This window comes from Nymphaea colorata, chromosome 7 (genome assembly GCF_008831285.2).
Source record: "Nymphaea colorata isolate Beijing-Zhang1983 chromosome 7, ASM883128v2, whole genome shotgun sequence".
In the NCBI taxonomy this organism is placed as follows: Eukaryota; Viridiplantae; Streptophyta; class Magnoliopsida; order Nymphaeales; family Nymphaeaceae; genus Nymphaea; species Nymphaea colorata.
The window spans coordinates 1,945,600-1,962,764 of record NC_045144.1 but is presented as its reverse complement, the minus strand read 5'-3'; the positions used below and the strand labels follow the sequence as shown (position 1 = coordinate 1,962,764).

At 40.7% G+C, this 17,165-nt stretch overlaps 1 protein-coding gene across 6 annotated transcripts; it reads right to left on the bottom strand.

The window, feature by feature from the left end:
- Positions 1 to 3,508: 3,508 nt before the first annotated feature.
- Positions 3,509 to 16,380, bottom strand: LOC116257391 (uncharacterized). 6 transcript variants are annotated; one of them, XM_031634102.2, is made up of 5 exons: positions 16,209 to 16,380; positions 15,943 to 16,103; positions 15,617 to 15,727; positions 11,514 to 11,631; positions 3,509 to 4,131 (listed from the first exon to the last, which is right to left on the bottom strand). In XM_031634102.2, coding segments are annotated over exons 4-5 (522 nt in total). In that variant the 5' UTR covers positions 11,516 to 11,631; positions 15,617 to 15,727; positions 15,943 to 16,103; positions 16,209 to 16,380; the 3' UTR covers positions 3,509 to 3,611. The 6 variants fall into 6 exon arrangements, with proteins under 6 accessions (XP_031489962.1, XP_031489964.1, XP_031489963.1 ...); XM_031634104.2 differs by adding an exon at positions 9,145 to 10,419 and having other exon boundaries at positions 3,509 to 4,093; positions 15,943 to 16,378; XM_031634103.2 differs by having other exon boundaries at positions 3,509 to 4,093; positions 15,943 to 16,377.
- Between the last annotated feature and the right edge of the window lie 785 nt (positions 16,381 to 17,165).

Below are 17,165 nucleotides of genomic sequence, written 5' to 3'. Positions count from 1 at the left end.
TTCTGTGAAGTGCGAGCTAGATTTGTGGATCGCACAAAACTTTAATTCTCCTCATAGAGCACCTCTTGCAAGTTGCAAGTGAATGTGTGTTTCATCCACTTGTATCTCAACGTGAGATTTGGGAATGAAGTGATTAAACTCACTTTCAGCATTGACTTTGTGAAGGGATCCACCTCCAGGAGGTCCCCATCAAGGCCTTCGCCATTGCACAAAAAATCCGGTTGCTCTTGTGTATGGGTATTATACAGCAAGAAATTTCTTGCGTTTTTTTCACGGCTGACTATGTTTTGGTATATTATATTATACACGTACGTCTTTTTCAATAAGACGCATTTTCTGTGGACTCGCCGCAGGAAGACATGATAATATGACCCACACATGGCGCAGGAAGGCATGATAATCTGACCCACACCGACAGTCGAATGGTGTCCTCGAAATTCATTGACATTTCTGCACCAGTTGCAAATCATTGCCTTCTATTTAAGGTAGCAGTTAAAATTGGATCATACATCAAGTGAATGTGCATAATCTGTTTCTCCATGGACATTCACATGAACCCCATAGGAATATGCATTGAAGAGGGAGAACTTGCTCAGCAAGTTGAATCATTCTCTCTATGGGCTCACACAAGTCCTTCGACAGTGGTTTACAACATTTTCAGCTGCCTTACTCAATTTTGAGTTTATTCAATGTAAAATGATCATTTGTGGTTCACTTAAAAAAAAATTAAGAGGCACCTTACTATTTAGTATACGTAGACAACTTGGCAATTCCAGGAACTTACATTAAAGTGTTGGTTTTGTTTTGTCGAACCTAACTATAAGTGATGAAGTCCCTCCAAAATTTTTGAAGGCCTTGCGGCGGCAGCACATACAGAAGAGGATCCATATTACTAGATACATGTTGGCTGAGCAGCCAGGGTGAAATCGAACAAAAAAAAAAAAAGTAATAGTTTCATTTTGTAAAGCGAAAGAAGTGATACATGAAAGAAAGAATATATATATATATATATCCTGGTAATAGGGGCAAAACTATCAAGTCTGATTCTACATTTGTTTGAAGAAAATGCTTAGCCAATTCTTTTCTCCTCCCAATTCCTTCCATTCCACCAATGGATGATCTATAAGAATCAGAAAATCCAAATCGGCTAATTGTTCTCTGAAAGCAGTAGCTCTGGGTCCCTAAAAGGTGACGCTATAGTCACCAGCCATTAAACGAGGGCTGCCATCCATCTGAAAGCAGATGGATGGCTCTGGTTGATGTTTTTTACATCATCTCTAGCCCCACCACCACTGGCAGCCCACTGGAGTTCCCCTTATCATCCACCCATGGTTGGGTGGAGTTGGGTGTTTGCTCCACCCAAAGATGGGCGGAGGTAAGAGGGAGCCCCGGCGTCTCTCCCTGCACCGTGCTAGCGGGCGCGTATGTGACAGCAAGAGGAGAGAGAGGAAGAAAGGATGGAGAGGGAGAGAGATAGAGAGAAAGAGGGGGGGGAGATCTAAGCCATCCGATATGTAATGGACGGCTCAGTTTTGATGTCCCCTGGTGCCCACATTTTGTGGGCTCATCATTTACAACCCTTATCACCCTCATTAAGGAAGCTAGATGCACCAAAATCTCTCCCTCTCTCTCTCTAGGATATATATATAGGTAGAGAGAGAGAGAGAGATGAAACTAGCTTGCTTATTGAGGGTGATAGGAATGAAAATTTGTTTACTTGGGGAGATGATACCTTCGTCCTTTTCTATACAACGAATGTAGATTGAGTGGTTACGACTGCCTGAAAACGTAGTCCAGGATTTAGTATACAGATTTTCCTGCCAAACAGGGAGATCAGCAGGTAATCGATTGCCTGCTTTAGTTATCATTACCTCTAGTTACTCATGTTCTGGTGTAAAAGAAAGCGTTCACAAGGATGGGGAAGCTTCCTAAAGCAGGTTATGTGTTCTGACGCTGAACATGAGTGCATGTTTGGGGTCCAAAATGATGAAAATGCCCTTCTTTCAGAAAAGGAGAAACCCCTGTAAAGATAAACATGGAATGGGAAAACAAAATTTCCATAAAAAACCAAAGTACCCCTCACATAGTCTCGTTTGAGGGAAGAAAGAAACACAAGAGTGTTCCAGCCCAAAAACCCACTGCTCCCTAAAGTTTATGCTGAGAAAGCTAGGAGGATTGTGTGGGCTGCTTGTGTGAGAAATTTGTGAAAAATTGATCGAGATATCGCTACGTTAGCCATTCCTGGTATTAAAAGTATCAGTACTTCATTGGTTTCTCCAGGAAGCAACCCACATGGATCATGTGGTAAAGGACAAGTTAGGAAAGTATCATAGAGCAAGGCGAGGTACCTCTAAATGCTGATGGAGAAAAAAATATAGGTAAATGGTCGAACAAAAGTTGGAGATGGTTCCCAGAGGCTGCCAGGTGCGGTGGAGCGGAGCTTCTTATTGCACTGATTTTTTCATATGTGGTCCATTTCAGCTATTGGGCATACATTTTTGCAGCACTGCATCAGCAGGTTAATTAAGATTCAAAAGGCTTTGGTTTTCACCTATATGGGATCCGCTATTAGGTAGTAATATAGAACTGTAAATAGGTGGCTCTATTCTCTAATTCCTTCACGGTAAGAGGGACGATCCCCAACAGATTTAATGGAAAAAGAAAAACCAAACCGTCATTTACGCAACTTCCAGTCCTATGACGCAAAGGACTGAACGTGCTGCAGTTTATGGCGTGGAAGTGCAGCTGGTCATGTTATTCTCGAACTATTTGGGTGCAGAGTTGTTTAACTTGAAAAGGCCGCATCAAAATTCCTTCTAACAGATAAAAACAAAGATTTTACCCGGTTATGCTGCTGAACATGGTACTATATCCCCCCTTTTCAGCGGGAAAGGGGCAGATAATCACCCGTATGATGTAAGGCCTGACACCCTTTATTTATAATAGTGCGACATTACCATCCAAGCATCTAAAGCAAACCCATCGATAGAAAAGACAAGTGGAAAATCCGCGCTTCTTGTGGTAATCATATCCATTGCCAAGCTGTCGCTGGCATGAGGATCGAGCTCGATATGAAATAAACTTTTCCAAATGAAGTCCATACCGACCACATCTGATCTACATAGTAAGTTCATCATGATTGTAGTATCTAGCTACTGATTTTATCGTTGCAGATACTAGCTGTACAATTGCAGTAGAATCATTAACTTTTTTCACCGTATCATATCACAACTAATGCTGAGAATTTGATGACATGTTAGTGCACGTTAGCAATGAAATAAAAAGTGAATCACCTTTTCATAATAGCAGAACTTTTAGGATGCCCGGGAACAATCACAGAATGGTCTTACCATGACTGTCCAGGAAGAAAGTGTCGTCATTGATATGGAAAAGGACATGGGGCCATGATAATGGACAATGACTTCCCTTCTGATCAACCAAGACCATGTTTCCAAAAAGATTTTGCATTCAATACGGAACAGGGAACTATCAGCGACAAAGCCAAGAATCAGGAATAAAGGTTGACATTTCTGAGACCTTGAATGTACAAATGGAAAGTCGGGAGACAATTATTATACATATCAAATAAAATATCAAAATAACCAAGGCAATCACCAACTTGGACCTTTATTGCGTTTGTTGTTCATCATCTGCTTCTGTTTTTGTACCAGCTTCTCAAGAGCAGAATCAAGGGCATCTCGACCACCTATCAGTAAGCGAGTGATGGTCTCAGGGTCAGTCTCATGCCTTGCTTCTTCAAACTCTCTCCTTGCGTTGTCTCGTAATATGTCTCTCCACAAGATTCCTCGATCATCTGGCCAAAGAAAGAATCTGGATGCTCTAATTATATCTCGGTAGAGACTCAAGGCCTCCCTCCTGTTGCTGGTTAGACGCTGCCTGTTTGTAATTATAGATTCTTCTTCTTTCTTGTCTTTTTTCTTCAAGTGCCGATCCAATAGCTCTTCAATGTTGTCTGGTCCATTGTTCATTATGCTTCTTCTAAATAGATACATGAATTGTGACAACTTTCTCTCATCCTTTAGAACTGCCATTATACTGAATCCCATTTTCTGTAACATTACTCCATTTGGCCCTGAAAGAATTTGACCATAATTGTGGTGATCAGTCTTCCTGAAATAAAAGCAATGATGCTTCAACAGAAAGCACATCATGGCCTCCTGGGGTACTAAAAAGTTGCTATCAAGTGAATGTTTTCAATTTGAAGCTTTCCTTTATATGATATTCTATGTCACATAGGTACGGGTGCGGGTACGGGTACTGGTGCGGGTACGGAACATTTTCAAAAAATTTGGGTGTGGGGGTATACTAGCTGCACACGCGGATATATATATATATATATATATATATAATTCAAACAATTCATAAATTATGATCCAAAACACAGTATGAAAATGAAAAGTTATGAGGAATACAAGAAATGTTTAGAGTGAGAAGGGAAATAGGAAAAGAGAGGGATTTTTAATTTATAACTAAAAAAAGTGGGCAGATTGAGCAATTCCCACTCAAAACTGGAAACAATTCCAAGACCCGGAAAACAGGTCTGGTCCAGACCCGGCCAGATCAATTGAAGTGACGGGTGGGAAACAAAAAAATTGATGAAATGAGGTGGGAAACAAAAAATTTGATGAAATGAAAAGGAGCGCCTACGGGCCCTCGCTCGATCTGCGAGCATTCAAAAGGAGGCCTTCTCTCTCCTTTCCTCCACCCTTCTCCCCTTCTTCTTGCTCTCCGTAGAGTCGCCCGACCGCCATAGCCATGTCCAGTGACCAAGAAAACCGAGTACCAGTCACGTGGGCAAGGGCCAAAAGAACCGCTGACTCCTCTGCTACCACCGTTCCTCCACAGAAGAAACGCACCGCGTTGGCCGAGCTCATCCTCATTGACACCTCTTCTAGCGCCCCTGCTCGATCTAGAAAGAAGTCGACCAAGGCCTTCGCTGGAGTTGATCTTGGTGCCCAATCTCGGCAGAAGAAGGGCGTCGCCTTGGGCAAGCTACCTGAACTTGCCCATTCATTGTTTGGTGTGGCAGGCCGAACCAGGAGGAAGGCAGGGAAGTCGGGCACTCGAGAAGGGGTTAGGGTTTTCGATTGTTCGAAAATGGACAACTTTGGACTCGGCAAAGCTCTTCCCTCCCTTTCCCTCTTTCTTTCTGGAATAGTAGCAGCAGACCGACGGCGGCAAGATGGGGCGAGTGATGGAAAACAACGATGATGGAAGGCTCAGCCAAGAAAAGCACCGTATCGGACAACTATTGACCGTATCCAAAAATGGATGGATACGGCCTTCAGTACGTTGACCGTACCCAGTACGGTCAACGCCACACCATCCTGTACCCAAGCCCGTAACCGTACCGGTACCGGTGTCGTACCGGTACCGGATGGGTACTCCACCCTCAAAGCCGTACCCGTGTATCATAGATGATATTGGGGTTTCTCTTTGATCCCAGTGTGTATTATCAACCCAGGCAAAAGTCAGCACTCAGCAGCCAAACAACAAATCGCTCTCTCTCATATATATATATATATATATATATACAAGTGTTTAATGTGTGTATCTGTAATATTGATTTTTTTTGTCTTGCATCCATTTATGCATATGTTTATGCTTAACATTTATTGGTACAGTTATGTCTTTCTGTATATCTGTTTACATGTTTATTGTAGAACCTTTTTGGCATTGGCAAAAACAGAAGGCTCAAGGGATCTCTCGCTCTTTATCCACCCAGCCTATGACCAAGGAATTTCTAAAACATTGTTCCTTTTTCTATTGAACAAGGACTCTCTCTCTCTCAACCTTATTCTATAGCATAACATGCTTAAGGGTGACAACTAGTGATGGTTTAATTCAATTAGTTTCAGTTCTACCACTATATAAATTAACATGAGTTCATGAGTTATGTTAATGCATGTTTGTAATTTTTCATCTAAGCCGGAAAGTGCCGATACAGGTAGAGGTGTGTGGTGTGCGTGCAAACATGACAAATTTAAAATGTGGTTATGGGAGAGTGCATGTTGTCTGTCTGTATGTGTACATACTACATATATATAATGTCGTTTTGCTTTTTCTGTAATATGAGTAAAAGTTGAGAATTTTTGAGAAAAACTTTTAAAAGTAGAAAAAATAAAAAATAAGTTTAAAAGGGGATGAAAGGATGCAAAACCTTTGTCCTCCCTAAATCTCTCTCTCTCTCTTTCTTTATCTCTCTCCTCCCCATGTTTTTGCACTCTGCATATTAGTAGCTATCATGCCCCTCCTAAATCCTTTGATTCCCCCATCACTACTCCCCACCACTAGAAGCAAGCTCCTCCCTAACCTCCATGATGCCTATCATTTTGCTTCCAGTAGAACAATTGCTGTTGCACCACTCGGTACAGCTGCTTCCAAACTACCCACCACCCACCAGGACAAAGTTCTTTCTCCCTCTCTCTCCCCCTCCCTCTCTATCTCTCTTGTGACACTGCAAATGCATTTAAAAAGTTTCTTTAACATTTATATTTCTGATTGGGTCTAACCTAGAAGCAGTCCAAAATGTACCTGATTTCCCTCCCACACAGCCTTCGAAAGGGTGTACTGGCATGGGCACGACAGGGTAAACCCTGTGAGCCTGTGACATTGTTGCTTGGCTTTTCATATATTTTAGCTTGAATGGTTTGAAGTTGTAAGCGCAGAATTCAACACTTCAAGAGCCATTGTGATTAGAAAGGAGTACAAGCCAAGTAACAAGTGTTTCAGTGCACATGTTGTGTTAAAGCAAGTGTAGTTTGTGGATTTCTTATGGGTGTCGAGGCATATGCAGAAATATGATAGAACCTATGTCAAGGTACGTTTTGGGGGGGGCGCGGATGCACGTACCTGGGATACGACTAGGTACGTTTGGATTGCTTCCAGGTCGGAACCGATCCAAACCGCAAAAAAAACCTTAAAAGTTACTCGCTATGGCCGGTGCTTCCCCTACCTGCGATGTCTTTCTGCTTCACCCTCCAGCAAATCTACAGAGGGAGCTTCGGCACTGGTGGGAGATTTGGTGGCCGGCAGCGGCGACAGATGGCGGCAGCTTTCAGCTGAGTAATACCTTGTTTTCTTTTCATTCGACTGGCTTTACTTTTTAGGGTTTCTGCCCTTTTCTATTTTGCATATGCCCTTGTCGCCATCGGCTTTATTCAGCATTGCCAACAGCTTTCAGCTTTGTCGCCAAAGTAATACTTTGTTTCATTTCTTCATTTGACCGTTTTTAGGGTTTCTACAAATTTTTCATTTGACTGTCTTCAGCATCGTATGTAGTTTCCCCTGCTTTTAGTGTCGTTGGCAGACCTTCATCAGTCTATTTATGTTTTTAGGTGGACATGAAAGAGGAAAAAGAACCAAAAGAATGATCCCAGTCTATGTCACATAGGTGCGGTATGCGGGTGCCGGAGCAGCACAACCCCAAAAATTTAGCTGCAGAGGTGCGGCGAGAGTATTTGTTATTATTACTAATTTATTATTATAATATATATATATATATATATATATATATATTAAGAAATTAATAGTATACACTATAGTCTATACACTGTACACTACACACTATATGGGTAAATTGTATATGAATATTATATGCTACATACTTATACGTTATAATGTATTGTGTACATGAATGTAACATAATAAGCATTAACATGCTTACAAAGTACAAACAGTAAACAAGTAAACGAAAAACAACAAAAACAGGACAGAACATAGACAAGTAAAAACTCAAAAAAAAATAAAAGATGCAAACTTTCAGTCTTTCACAAATCAAGTTAACAAAAAACAACAAAAATATGACAGAACACAGAAATGGAAAAAATAATGACAAATACTTTGCTGCCTAAGGTGACGATGACGAGCACAAAATTGCCTTGGGTCAAATAAAGTCATTGTCTTTGTGTGAACTGCAGCTTGCAAATGGTGACTTCAGCAAAAATAATGTCCTTGGTCAAGGTGGGCTTGGGAAGGTTTACAAGGGCATCCCTTCAGATATGACGAAGGTTGTTGTAACAGGTTTGACAGCATACCACAGTCCAATTGGTGAAGCTGCATTCTGTAGAGGGGTGGGGTTAATAAGTGTTGCCCCTCATAAAAAAAATTTTAGACCGATTGGTTTCTGCATCACAGCACCAGAAAGGATTTTAGTATATCCATTAATGGGAAACCCGGGCATTACTTATTGTTTAGGAGACCTGAAACTTGGGGAGAAGGCCTTGGACTGGCCATCCAGGAAGTGTAGGGCCCAAGGGACAGCTCATGAAATGGGATATTTGCAGGATTACTTCAATCCTAAAATTATACATCATAATCTAAAATCTGCTAATATTTTGTTAGATGAAAATTATGAAGGGGTGGTTGGGGACCTTGGGCTAGCAAGGCTGAACGATCCAAATGCTAGTCATGTGACAATCCAAGTGCATGGTACAATGGGCACATTGTTCCGAAATATTTAAGCACTAGACGATCATTGGAAAAGACAGATGTGCTTGGCTATGGGATTAAACTTCTAGAATTTGCTACTGGAAAACGTGCAATAGACCTCTCACGTCTTGTTTAGTTGCAAACTCTGAACAGAGTTAAGACAGGGGAAGCAGTGGCATTCATAATTCCTTCACAGAGCCAGTTGTGAATAACATTTTCAGGGCTATTGCATTTGTAGATGCCATTTATTCATTGCATTTGCATAGAATTCCTTGATAATTACAAAAAATGCAGCACAATACTCATATGTAAGAACACGTCTCATCCAGCAATTGCATTTGCATAGAATTCCTTGACAATTACAAAAAATGCAGCACAATACTCATATGTAAGAACACGTCTCATCCAGCAACAATTTCTTTTCAGATATTCACACCTTGAGGACAAGGTGCTTCTCGAAGGAGGGAGTAATGTTAGTGTCCAGGTTTCAGATTTGGAATTGGGTCCGAATCGTGTCTACTGGACTGACACAAATGATGGTTATAAATAAGGGAATGGGGTGCAATTAGGGTTATCGATGTAATAGGGATTTTCCTCTGGTGAGAGACGCTCTAACTGGGTTAGGGCAGTGCGCGCGGGTGAGTATTTTCTTGTAGCAGGAGGAAGTTAGCAGGTGGTGGCTAACACACATACCTTGGCAATCTTCTTCCCAATGAAATTATGTGTCGACCCCATGTCGACCAATATCTTGACAGTCCTCCCCATCAATCATCCTTCAACTCTCATCATTTGAGTAATGTTGTCTTCCGCTAGGGCATGAAGAGATATTCCTAGAGTTAATTCATCTATACTGTCATCATTCCCCTTTTCTATGCCCTCTTCCTCCTGAAAGTTATCCTCAGATTCATCTACTAAGTACGTATATAGCTTTTTACAAGCATGTCCCACGCCCCATTTCTTGTCGCATTGAAAGTACAATCCCTTCCTGCGTTGTTCCTTGATCTGTTTTGGACTTAGTCGCTTGACCAACACTTATTTGTTCCCTGCACCTACTCTGGATGCTAGCAGAACCTCACGCAATGCTGGCTGGACCTCACGCAGGTCTCTTGTGACTGTGGGGTTTTTGTTCGGCAAACTTCTGTTGGTTCTACTCTGCATCCAACCGTTGAGGAGTCTGCTCGATTTTCTGTCTGCAATTCTTGCCAGCTCAGAGGCTTGCTTTGGGGTCTGGCCACTTGCACTTCTATGCAATACTCCTACAATCCCCCTACAAAAGTGCCAATCAAGGCCTCGACAAGCCACCCAGGCACCATATTGCTCACTTCCTCAAATTCTGCTTGATATTCCATTGCCTTCCCTTTTTGTTTGATTTTAGTCAATAACATGTTATAATCTAAGTAAGCCGAGGGTCGGAAGCTCACCTGGAGCGCCTCCACGAAAGCCCTCCACAACGGCATCCCTTGTTGTGTGATGATCCACCTGTACCAGTGTATCGCTGACCCCTCTAAGTGAACAGCAGCGTGCAAGACCCATTGGTCTGGCACAATTTTCTGGCAATTGAATTACTGTTCCGCTCTAAATACACAACTGATGGGATCCTCTCCATTAAACTTGGGAATTCCATCCTAGAAACCTTCTTATACCCCATCGTCTCTCCTGTTTCCAGTGGTTCATGCTGAGGTGTGGATGATTTTGGTTGTCCACAACATGATCCTCCTATCTCACCTGCTGTCCTGCTAATGACTTCCAATAAGAGCGTCATCATCTCTTGCTGTCTCGATCGCACCTCCCTCTCTATGTCGCTAAGTTGTTGCCCCAATTCACCGCTACTCTTTTCAATGCCTTTCAGTCTCCCAGCGATCGCGTGACGATTGGCCTCCGCCTGCCTGCGCAAAGCTTCCACCGTGACCAGCGCTTCTTGGTTGTCATCAGTCTCTGATACCATATCTTAGCCGTCGGCTAATAGAGCTGCGAAAAAACTCACACACAAGCGCAATTAACCTAATTCGCTTCTAAATTAAGGCCAAAAACTCCTTCGGTACGAGAGAGGATCCATTTCATTAAAATCATGAGGTACTGATATAGTATTAGACTATCAGTCCCTTTATATAAGAGGGAAAATGGGAAAAATGGGTCTCCTGCTCCTAAGACCCGACCCACACCTTATTTCTACGCCCTACACTATTGCTAATAAAATTGTTCAGGGTCAGAGGCTAACAACCTTCCTTGTAGACTAGAGTCCTTCCATTGTGAGGGTGGTGAATTAAAAATGTGAAAAAAGAAAACGAAGCTCATCTCTCTCTCCCTCTCTCTCTCTCTCTCCCTCTCTCTCTCTCTCTCTTCCTTATATATTGTCCTTTTCTTGTGTGTAAGGACTATGTCTTCCTTTTATAAAAGGCCAACCGTTTAACTTAGGGCCCCTTTTAAAATTTTGGACTAAAATAGCATGCTCTTTAACCTTATTAAAGGTAATAAAAGTCAAGGAAAAAAATTGGATATATATATATATATATATAAAACAAAAATATGTAAATATACCCTTGCTTCACGAGTGCACCTAAGTTTTTTGCGATATGCGGTACTCGACACCTGTATCCGCACAGGCACCCCCCACACCCCTGTGACACAGATTATGATGGAATTGAAAGTTACCATAAAATGATTCTTCATTGTGAACCTCAAGAAGATAGATGACAAGCAAAGGTAACTGGGGTTGGAGAGTTAAAAAATGAGAGCTAAAGGTAGGCGAAGAGAACTTATTGAAAACCAACATACAATACCCACCACATACCACAATTTTTCACCAAAGCAAAAAAAAAAAAATCCAAAAGAAGAGAAAAAGGGAGGGGGACATTCTAGGAAACACACTCATTTCAAAAGCATGCCATGTAATTCAAACTGATGCAAATTGCATTGTAATGGAGATGAGCATGAAAATCTGAAGAAAACATTCATAAACTTCAGTCAAAGAGTCTTCCTAACAGATAGTCAATGACTAAATGAAAAAAAAAACAGAAAGAGAAAAGCCAGAAATACCCCCAAAAGATAGATTAGACACTTACATACTGCCATGAGAAGATAGAGCTGCTGCTGCACCAAGAGTTTTCTGCAGCGCAAGATGATGGTGGTGGTGATATGCTGGAGCAACTTACAAGATGTGTTGCCGTCTAATGCTCTTACCTGCAGTAAAGGGAAGATGGAAGATGAGGCCCTGCAGTGTTGTTGCCGTAGAAGATGAGATTGAAAATGATGTCCTAAAAATGGTGCGGTCCTGGCCTGGGAACCTTGCTCTCACAGGCAAAACAGAAGAAGCATAAAATGCACACTAATCAGCAACAAATTTTTGCCACAGAGAAATCTACAGACCCTCACCACCTTCTGTTTACCCAAACAAGGATAAATTCTTCAGAGATAAAACACACCAACTACAGTTTTACCTTTGTTTTGGTTGGATCCACATATGAGAGTACCGAAACCTATTAATACTTTATTTAAATTTATGCTTATTTTAGAATATGACAAAAGACGTTCAAGGAAAATTTGGTGGTAAGAGTGAATTATTTATGAAACAGAAATTCTGGACAACTGATTCAAAGTGTTGGCCATTTATCTGAATGTATTACATATTTATTGCGTGATTATTTTGATGATATCATCTCAGCTTTTTTCATATTTGATTTTGCAGAGATTTAAATTTACAAAATAGATGGCTATTTTATAAATGTTTCTATCACTGCAAATGTATGTAAAACACTTATAAATGCCTTATCACACAAACACAAAAGTCTTCATCGCAATAATAATATTTTGGCTTCTAAAAGTTTAGGTCCTATAAACTTTTCCAACTATTTTCTCATGTATGCGGGGTGCGGGTGCAGATGCAGAAATTAAAAAAAAAAAAAAAAATAGGTGCAGGTGCAGCTCAGGTGTATATATGTGTGTGTATAAATGTATATAAATTATTTGTTACATAGTTAACTGCTTAGTGGCCTTATTTCTTTATATTCATACATAAAATTTTTGTATTAAAGCTAATTTAGTTATGTGCATATTTAAAATGGTCAGTTTGGACCTAGTTTAGTTGACCGAATCAAATGTGCTGTGTTGGAGCAGCACCAGCATCGACACAGGTGCGGCAGCCATTTAGAAGCATTCATGTGACATAGTTATCATTTTTCTTTTAAGATAAAACCTATGTGACAGGGGTACGCGACATTTGCCTAGGTACCCGTGTTGGTACGCGGGTACGGTTGCATTTTAAAACATTTAAAATTATATTTTCAACTTAATTTTTTCTTTAATTTTAATTTTTCCCTTCTTTTGTATTACCCTTCCACTAAAATTCTATATTTTCCTCTCATTTTTCTTTAATTTTGAGAAATTTTGAGGATTATTATATATATACACACACTTTGCCATACCCCCATACCCAAATTTTCTAAAATCGTCGTACCATACACGCATCTCCGTACCTGTACCCATATTCACACAGGTACTCCTCCCTAAGAGGAGTACCCGTATGGTACGGGTACGGGTACAGCCCTAGTGCGGTCAACGCAGTACCAAGTCCAAAGTTGTCCAGTTTTTTAGTTGAAAATTAAAAATCCCCATCTCTTTTCTTGTTTCTTTTTTCACTCTAAACCTTTGTTGTACATAGTTCATCACAACTTTTCATTTAAAATCTTCCATACAATGTTTCGAAAATCCGTTCCTTCTCTATAACTTGACTCTTCGATAATAGTGTGAGCCATAACTATAGCGATGTCAATATATCTTAAAAGCGTGACCTGTTGCTCCTTTTAATTTTGATGATGCGACGGAGAATCAAGAAAGCTGATATATTTGTATGTTAATTACTTCCATACTATGTTTTGTGAATATGTTATTCATTTTGAAACTTTTTAACATATATATATATATATATATATATATATATATATATATGTCCGCGTGTGTGTACGGCTGTACCTCCGCACCCAAATTTTTTGAAAATGGTCTGTACCCGTATCCGTACCTATGTGACATAGACCCTCACCCATGTGACATAGGATAAAACTTTGAGATATCATGCTCTTGTGTTTCCTATTCCATGTAAATGGTTAGGATATAGCATTTGCATTTTTTTTTCTGTTGATACCAAATTCTACCAAATACTCAAAGTCTCAAACTACTTAAACTATCATAATCTAAATTTACATCCCTAGCTCTCCTTCTTCTTTGCTTCTAAAACTCTTTGAATATTGCATAATTCCTCTTCACGAGTATATTGGAATATAGAGTAATATTTGTGCTACATTCTTTAATAGGTCTTCTACAAAACATTTATAACAGAAAGCTTCAAAGTAATGTAGAAAGATAAACAGCTTGCGCCAGAGTGGAAACCATCCTAATAGAAACAAGAATGCAGGATGTGTATATATAATATATATATATACATCCATCATTGAAAGCACCACAAAGGCACAAACAGTTAAACACAACATGAACCATTGTGTACCATAAACCATTGCTAATCCTCCTGTGTAAAACTATTTCTTAGTAACAGGTTTTTAATTTTTAGCCATCTGACGTCTAGCAGATATATTAAAACCAACTTTTTATTTTGATCATTATTTATTTATTTAAGTTTTTTTTTTTTTTTTAGTGGCTAGTTACAGCCGCCACCTAGGATTAAGGAGAATATGGTGGTGGTGGGAAGGGAGAAACTACCACGATTTTTGTTATAAGGAGCATACCAGTGAGAGAGAGGGAAACAATTGTGCTTCTCTTCTTCTTCTTCTTCTTGTCTTTGTTTCCTACTTTTGTGTTAACTAGTCCGTGTGGAGTAGAGTATTGATGCCCCTTTTTGTCTGCAACATACATTGTCCCCCCCTCCCGCTATTTGCTATTTTCATAGTGTATGTGAACACATGATTTAAGATTAATGGTATTATATATTTATATGTGTTTAATTTATGCATGATATATATGTATCTGGCTATCTGCTAAGAGTATAGGTACATGCTATAATTTTTGCATTTACAGTTTATTGCAGCAGTACGAAAAAAAAGTAAATAATAACTAAAATAAAATAAAAAGGGAATCGGCAGGGAACAGAGGCATTGGTGGAGTCTCCAGTGGCTCCTTGGAAGGCCAGAGAGGACCAGAATTGGTCATGGGTTCACGGTGTGAACAGTGAAACCCTCATCCTTAGGGGGACGTTTGATGGCCACAGATAAACGTCTATGGACCTATATCCATGGATTTCTATCCATGTATGAAAATATAGATGAAAATGCACAGACCAAAAATTCTTAGCTATGCATGAATTGCACAGACAAAAATCTGTGGACCAATGTTTTTCGTTTGGTGAAACAGGATACAATTGCAGGGATAAAAAGTTTAACTGTTGGCAAAAAAATTTTAGGTTGAGTGTAAACCATCTACATGCTCAGAAGAAACAAATCATGAAATTTTTGTTAGGTTGTGCATGTAAACAGTCTACATATCCTGCTTGAGAATAGTAACTGGCTATAGCTATCCACGTTACTGGATCTGCTTCAGGCATATTATCAGACAAAAGTCTTGCAATTTCAATCTCCCTGATTTTCACATATTATACCATAGAGCTCCATGACATCGGGAGCTCCACGACATCGGGCTTTTCTTCCTCATTCTGCCGAACAGATTATTTGCGGTATTCATCATATCATTCAGTGCACTTTCTAAGATTAAATTCATATCAATTTCCCAGCTGTTGCAGATGAAAAGATGAATCGCCCAAAATAACCATTTCTCTTAATACAAAGAGTGCATTTACGGGATCATTTCCACAAGCATATCCGGTGATCATGGTGTTGAATGAGATTACATCTCTTGTTGGCCTACTATAAAACAGTTCGCGTGCAGAATGAATATCACCAAATAGCACGCATATCATCAAATAATGAGTACATATGCATCATAGCATTCACAACAAAGGAATGGAGCATCTGTTTATAAAGGAAGAGTGCATTTCGATGAGCAGGTGTCCTAGAATAGGCCCTGATGAGGGTGTTCCGGAAGAAGATTCCTAGCTTGTCGATTTGGGAAAGATAAGAAGCGGATGGTCGAGGTCGCCAGAACTCACAAGAGCAAAAAAGGAGACCATATTCCGAAGGTCGATTGGGGTTTCGTGGAGGCATACCTGCAACACACACCCTCATCTGGTGGATACCTGAAACCTGCTTTGCTGCGGTGAGAACACGAGTGGCTGCAATTGGTTGCGATGCTTCTTTTGGTTGCAGATGGAGAACCACTAAACATGAAGAAAATGAAGATTAAGAGAAAGAAGAAGAAGCAGCAGGCGTTGCCCCCTTTTGAGGTCCTTCTGGAGGAGCTGGGGAGTCTGCGGATCATACTGTGGAGACGAAAATACCCAACACGGGATTGGTCCCGTTTCTTTCCCTGCTTCGTGTCTCTCTCCAAGCGATAAGCAAAGCAACATCGAATTAGGGAGGGGAGAGAGAGTACCTCGAGCGTGAGGTTGCAGCCGCCGATGATTCGCAGCGGCCTGCCGAGGTGAGGACGGACGCCTTTGCGTTAAACCCCGGTGAATGAAAATGATGAACAGCCCCAACGGCCAATGTTTTCGTCAACGGACAAAAGTGTTATGTAAATGGATCGGCCCGTGGCTGTTGATGACGAAAACCCGAGCTAGAGGCCCCATCAAACGCCCCCATAGAGAGAAAATTGAGAGAAAAGAGAATGGAGAAAAGGAGAAAGGAAAGAAAACTAACTGGCGCCGTGCTACCAGTACCCCTCGCTGATGCCTGGAGTCTCTGAACCTCGCCGGAGATGGCCGGAGACGACCTCTCTCTCCCGCTGCCTGTCTGCGACTCTGGGCCAGAGGAAGTGAATCTCGAGGGGAGAGAGAAATAGCAGAAGAAAATGGCGGGTTCGGGCGAACCTGGGCTACTTGTACCGTTTATACAGAATTTCAAATCGGCCCGCCTTTTTTGTGAAAATATTTAGAGAATGGCTATGATTTTTGAATGTTTACTACGCCTCATTTTCCTGAAAATATTACGACAGTGAGACTTTTCTTCCATATGCTTGGCTGCCGGCCACAAATGGCGAAGGACCGTTGCACGTTTTCCAGGTTATACGTGAACGCAGGGAGACGTATTCCCTCATTAGGTTATTTTTGTTAATTTTATGTGATAAAATTTTTTATATAATAGAAATATTTTAATCATTTCCCGTCCCAAATGGGAGCCGTATGATTAACCTGCTCCGAGAAGCAAGTTGCCGTTACAAAATTTTAAGAAAAAAATGTTGAGGAATAAAATTGTAAAAAGTTACCGCGAACGAGAAATTTCATTAAATGTAAGGTTCGTTCTTCAAATTTTCGAAAATGGTGTAAAAAACCCAGTTCGATGCGATCTTGTCATTTGCTCCTACCTCTTTTCTATCCTCTCTCGATCCTCTTCTCTGTTCAAGGGTTTCAGTCGCCGGCCTGGCATTCTCTCATCAACAGCAACATCCCGGAGTGACGACGAAATGGTAAGCGGGCCTCCAGTACCTCTAGAGAATTAACCCAAAGCTAAATCCGTTGGAAAACAGGGAAAGGAAGGGAAAGTAAAGATCAAAAAATGAAAGATCAAACGTTGATTGAATGATCTCTCGCAGATGAGTCTCCTGATCTATTCCCCCTTTCCATTTATTTTCTAGTTTCGGTTTTTTGTGTTTGCTTG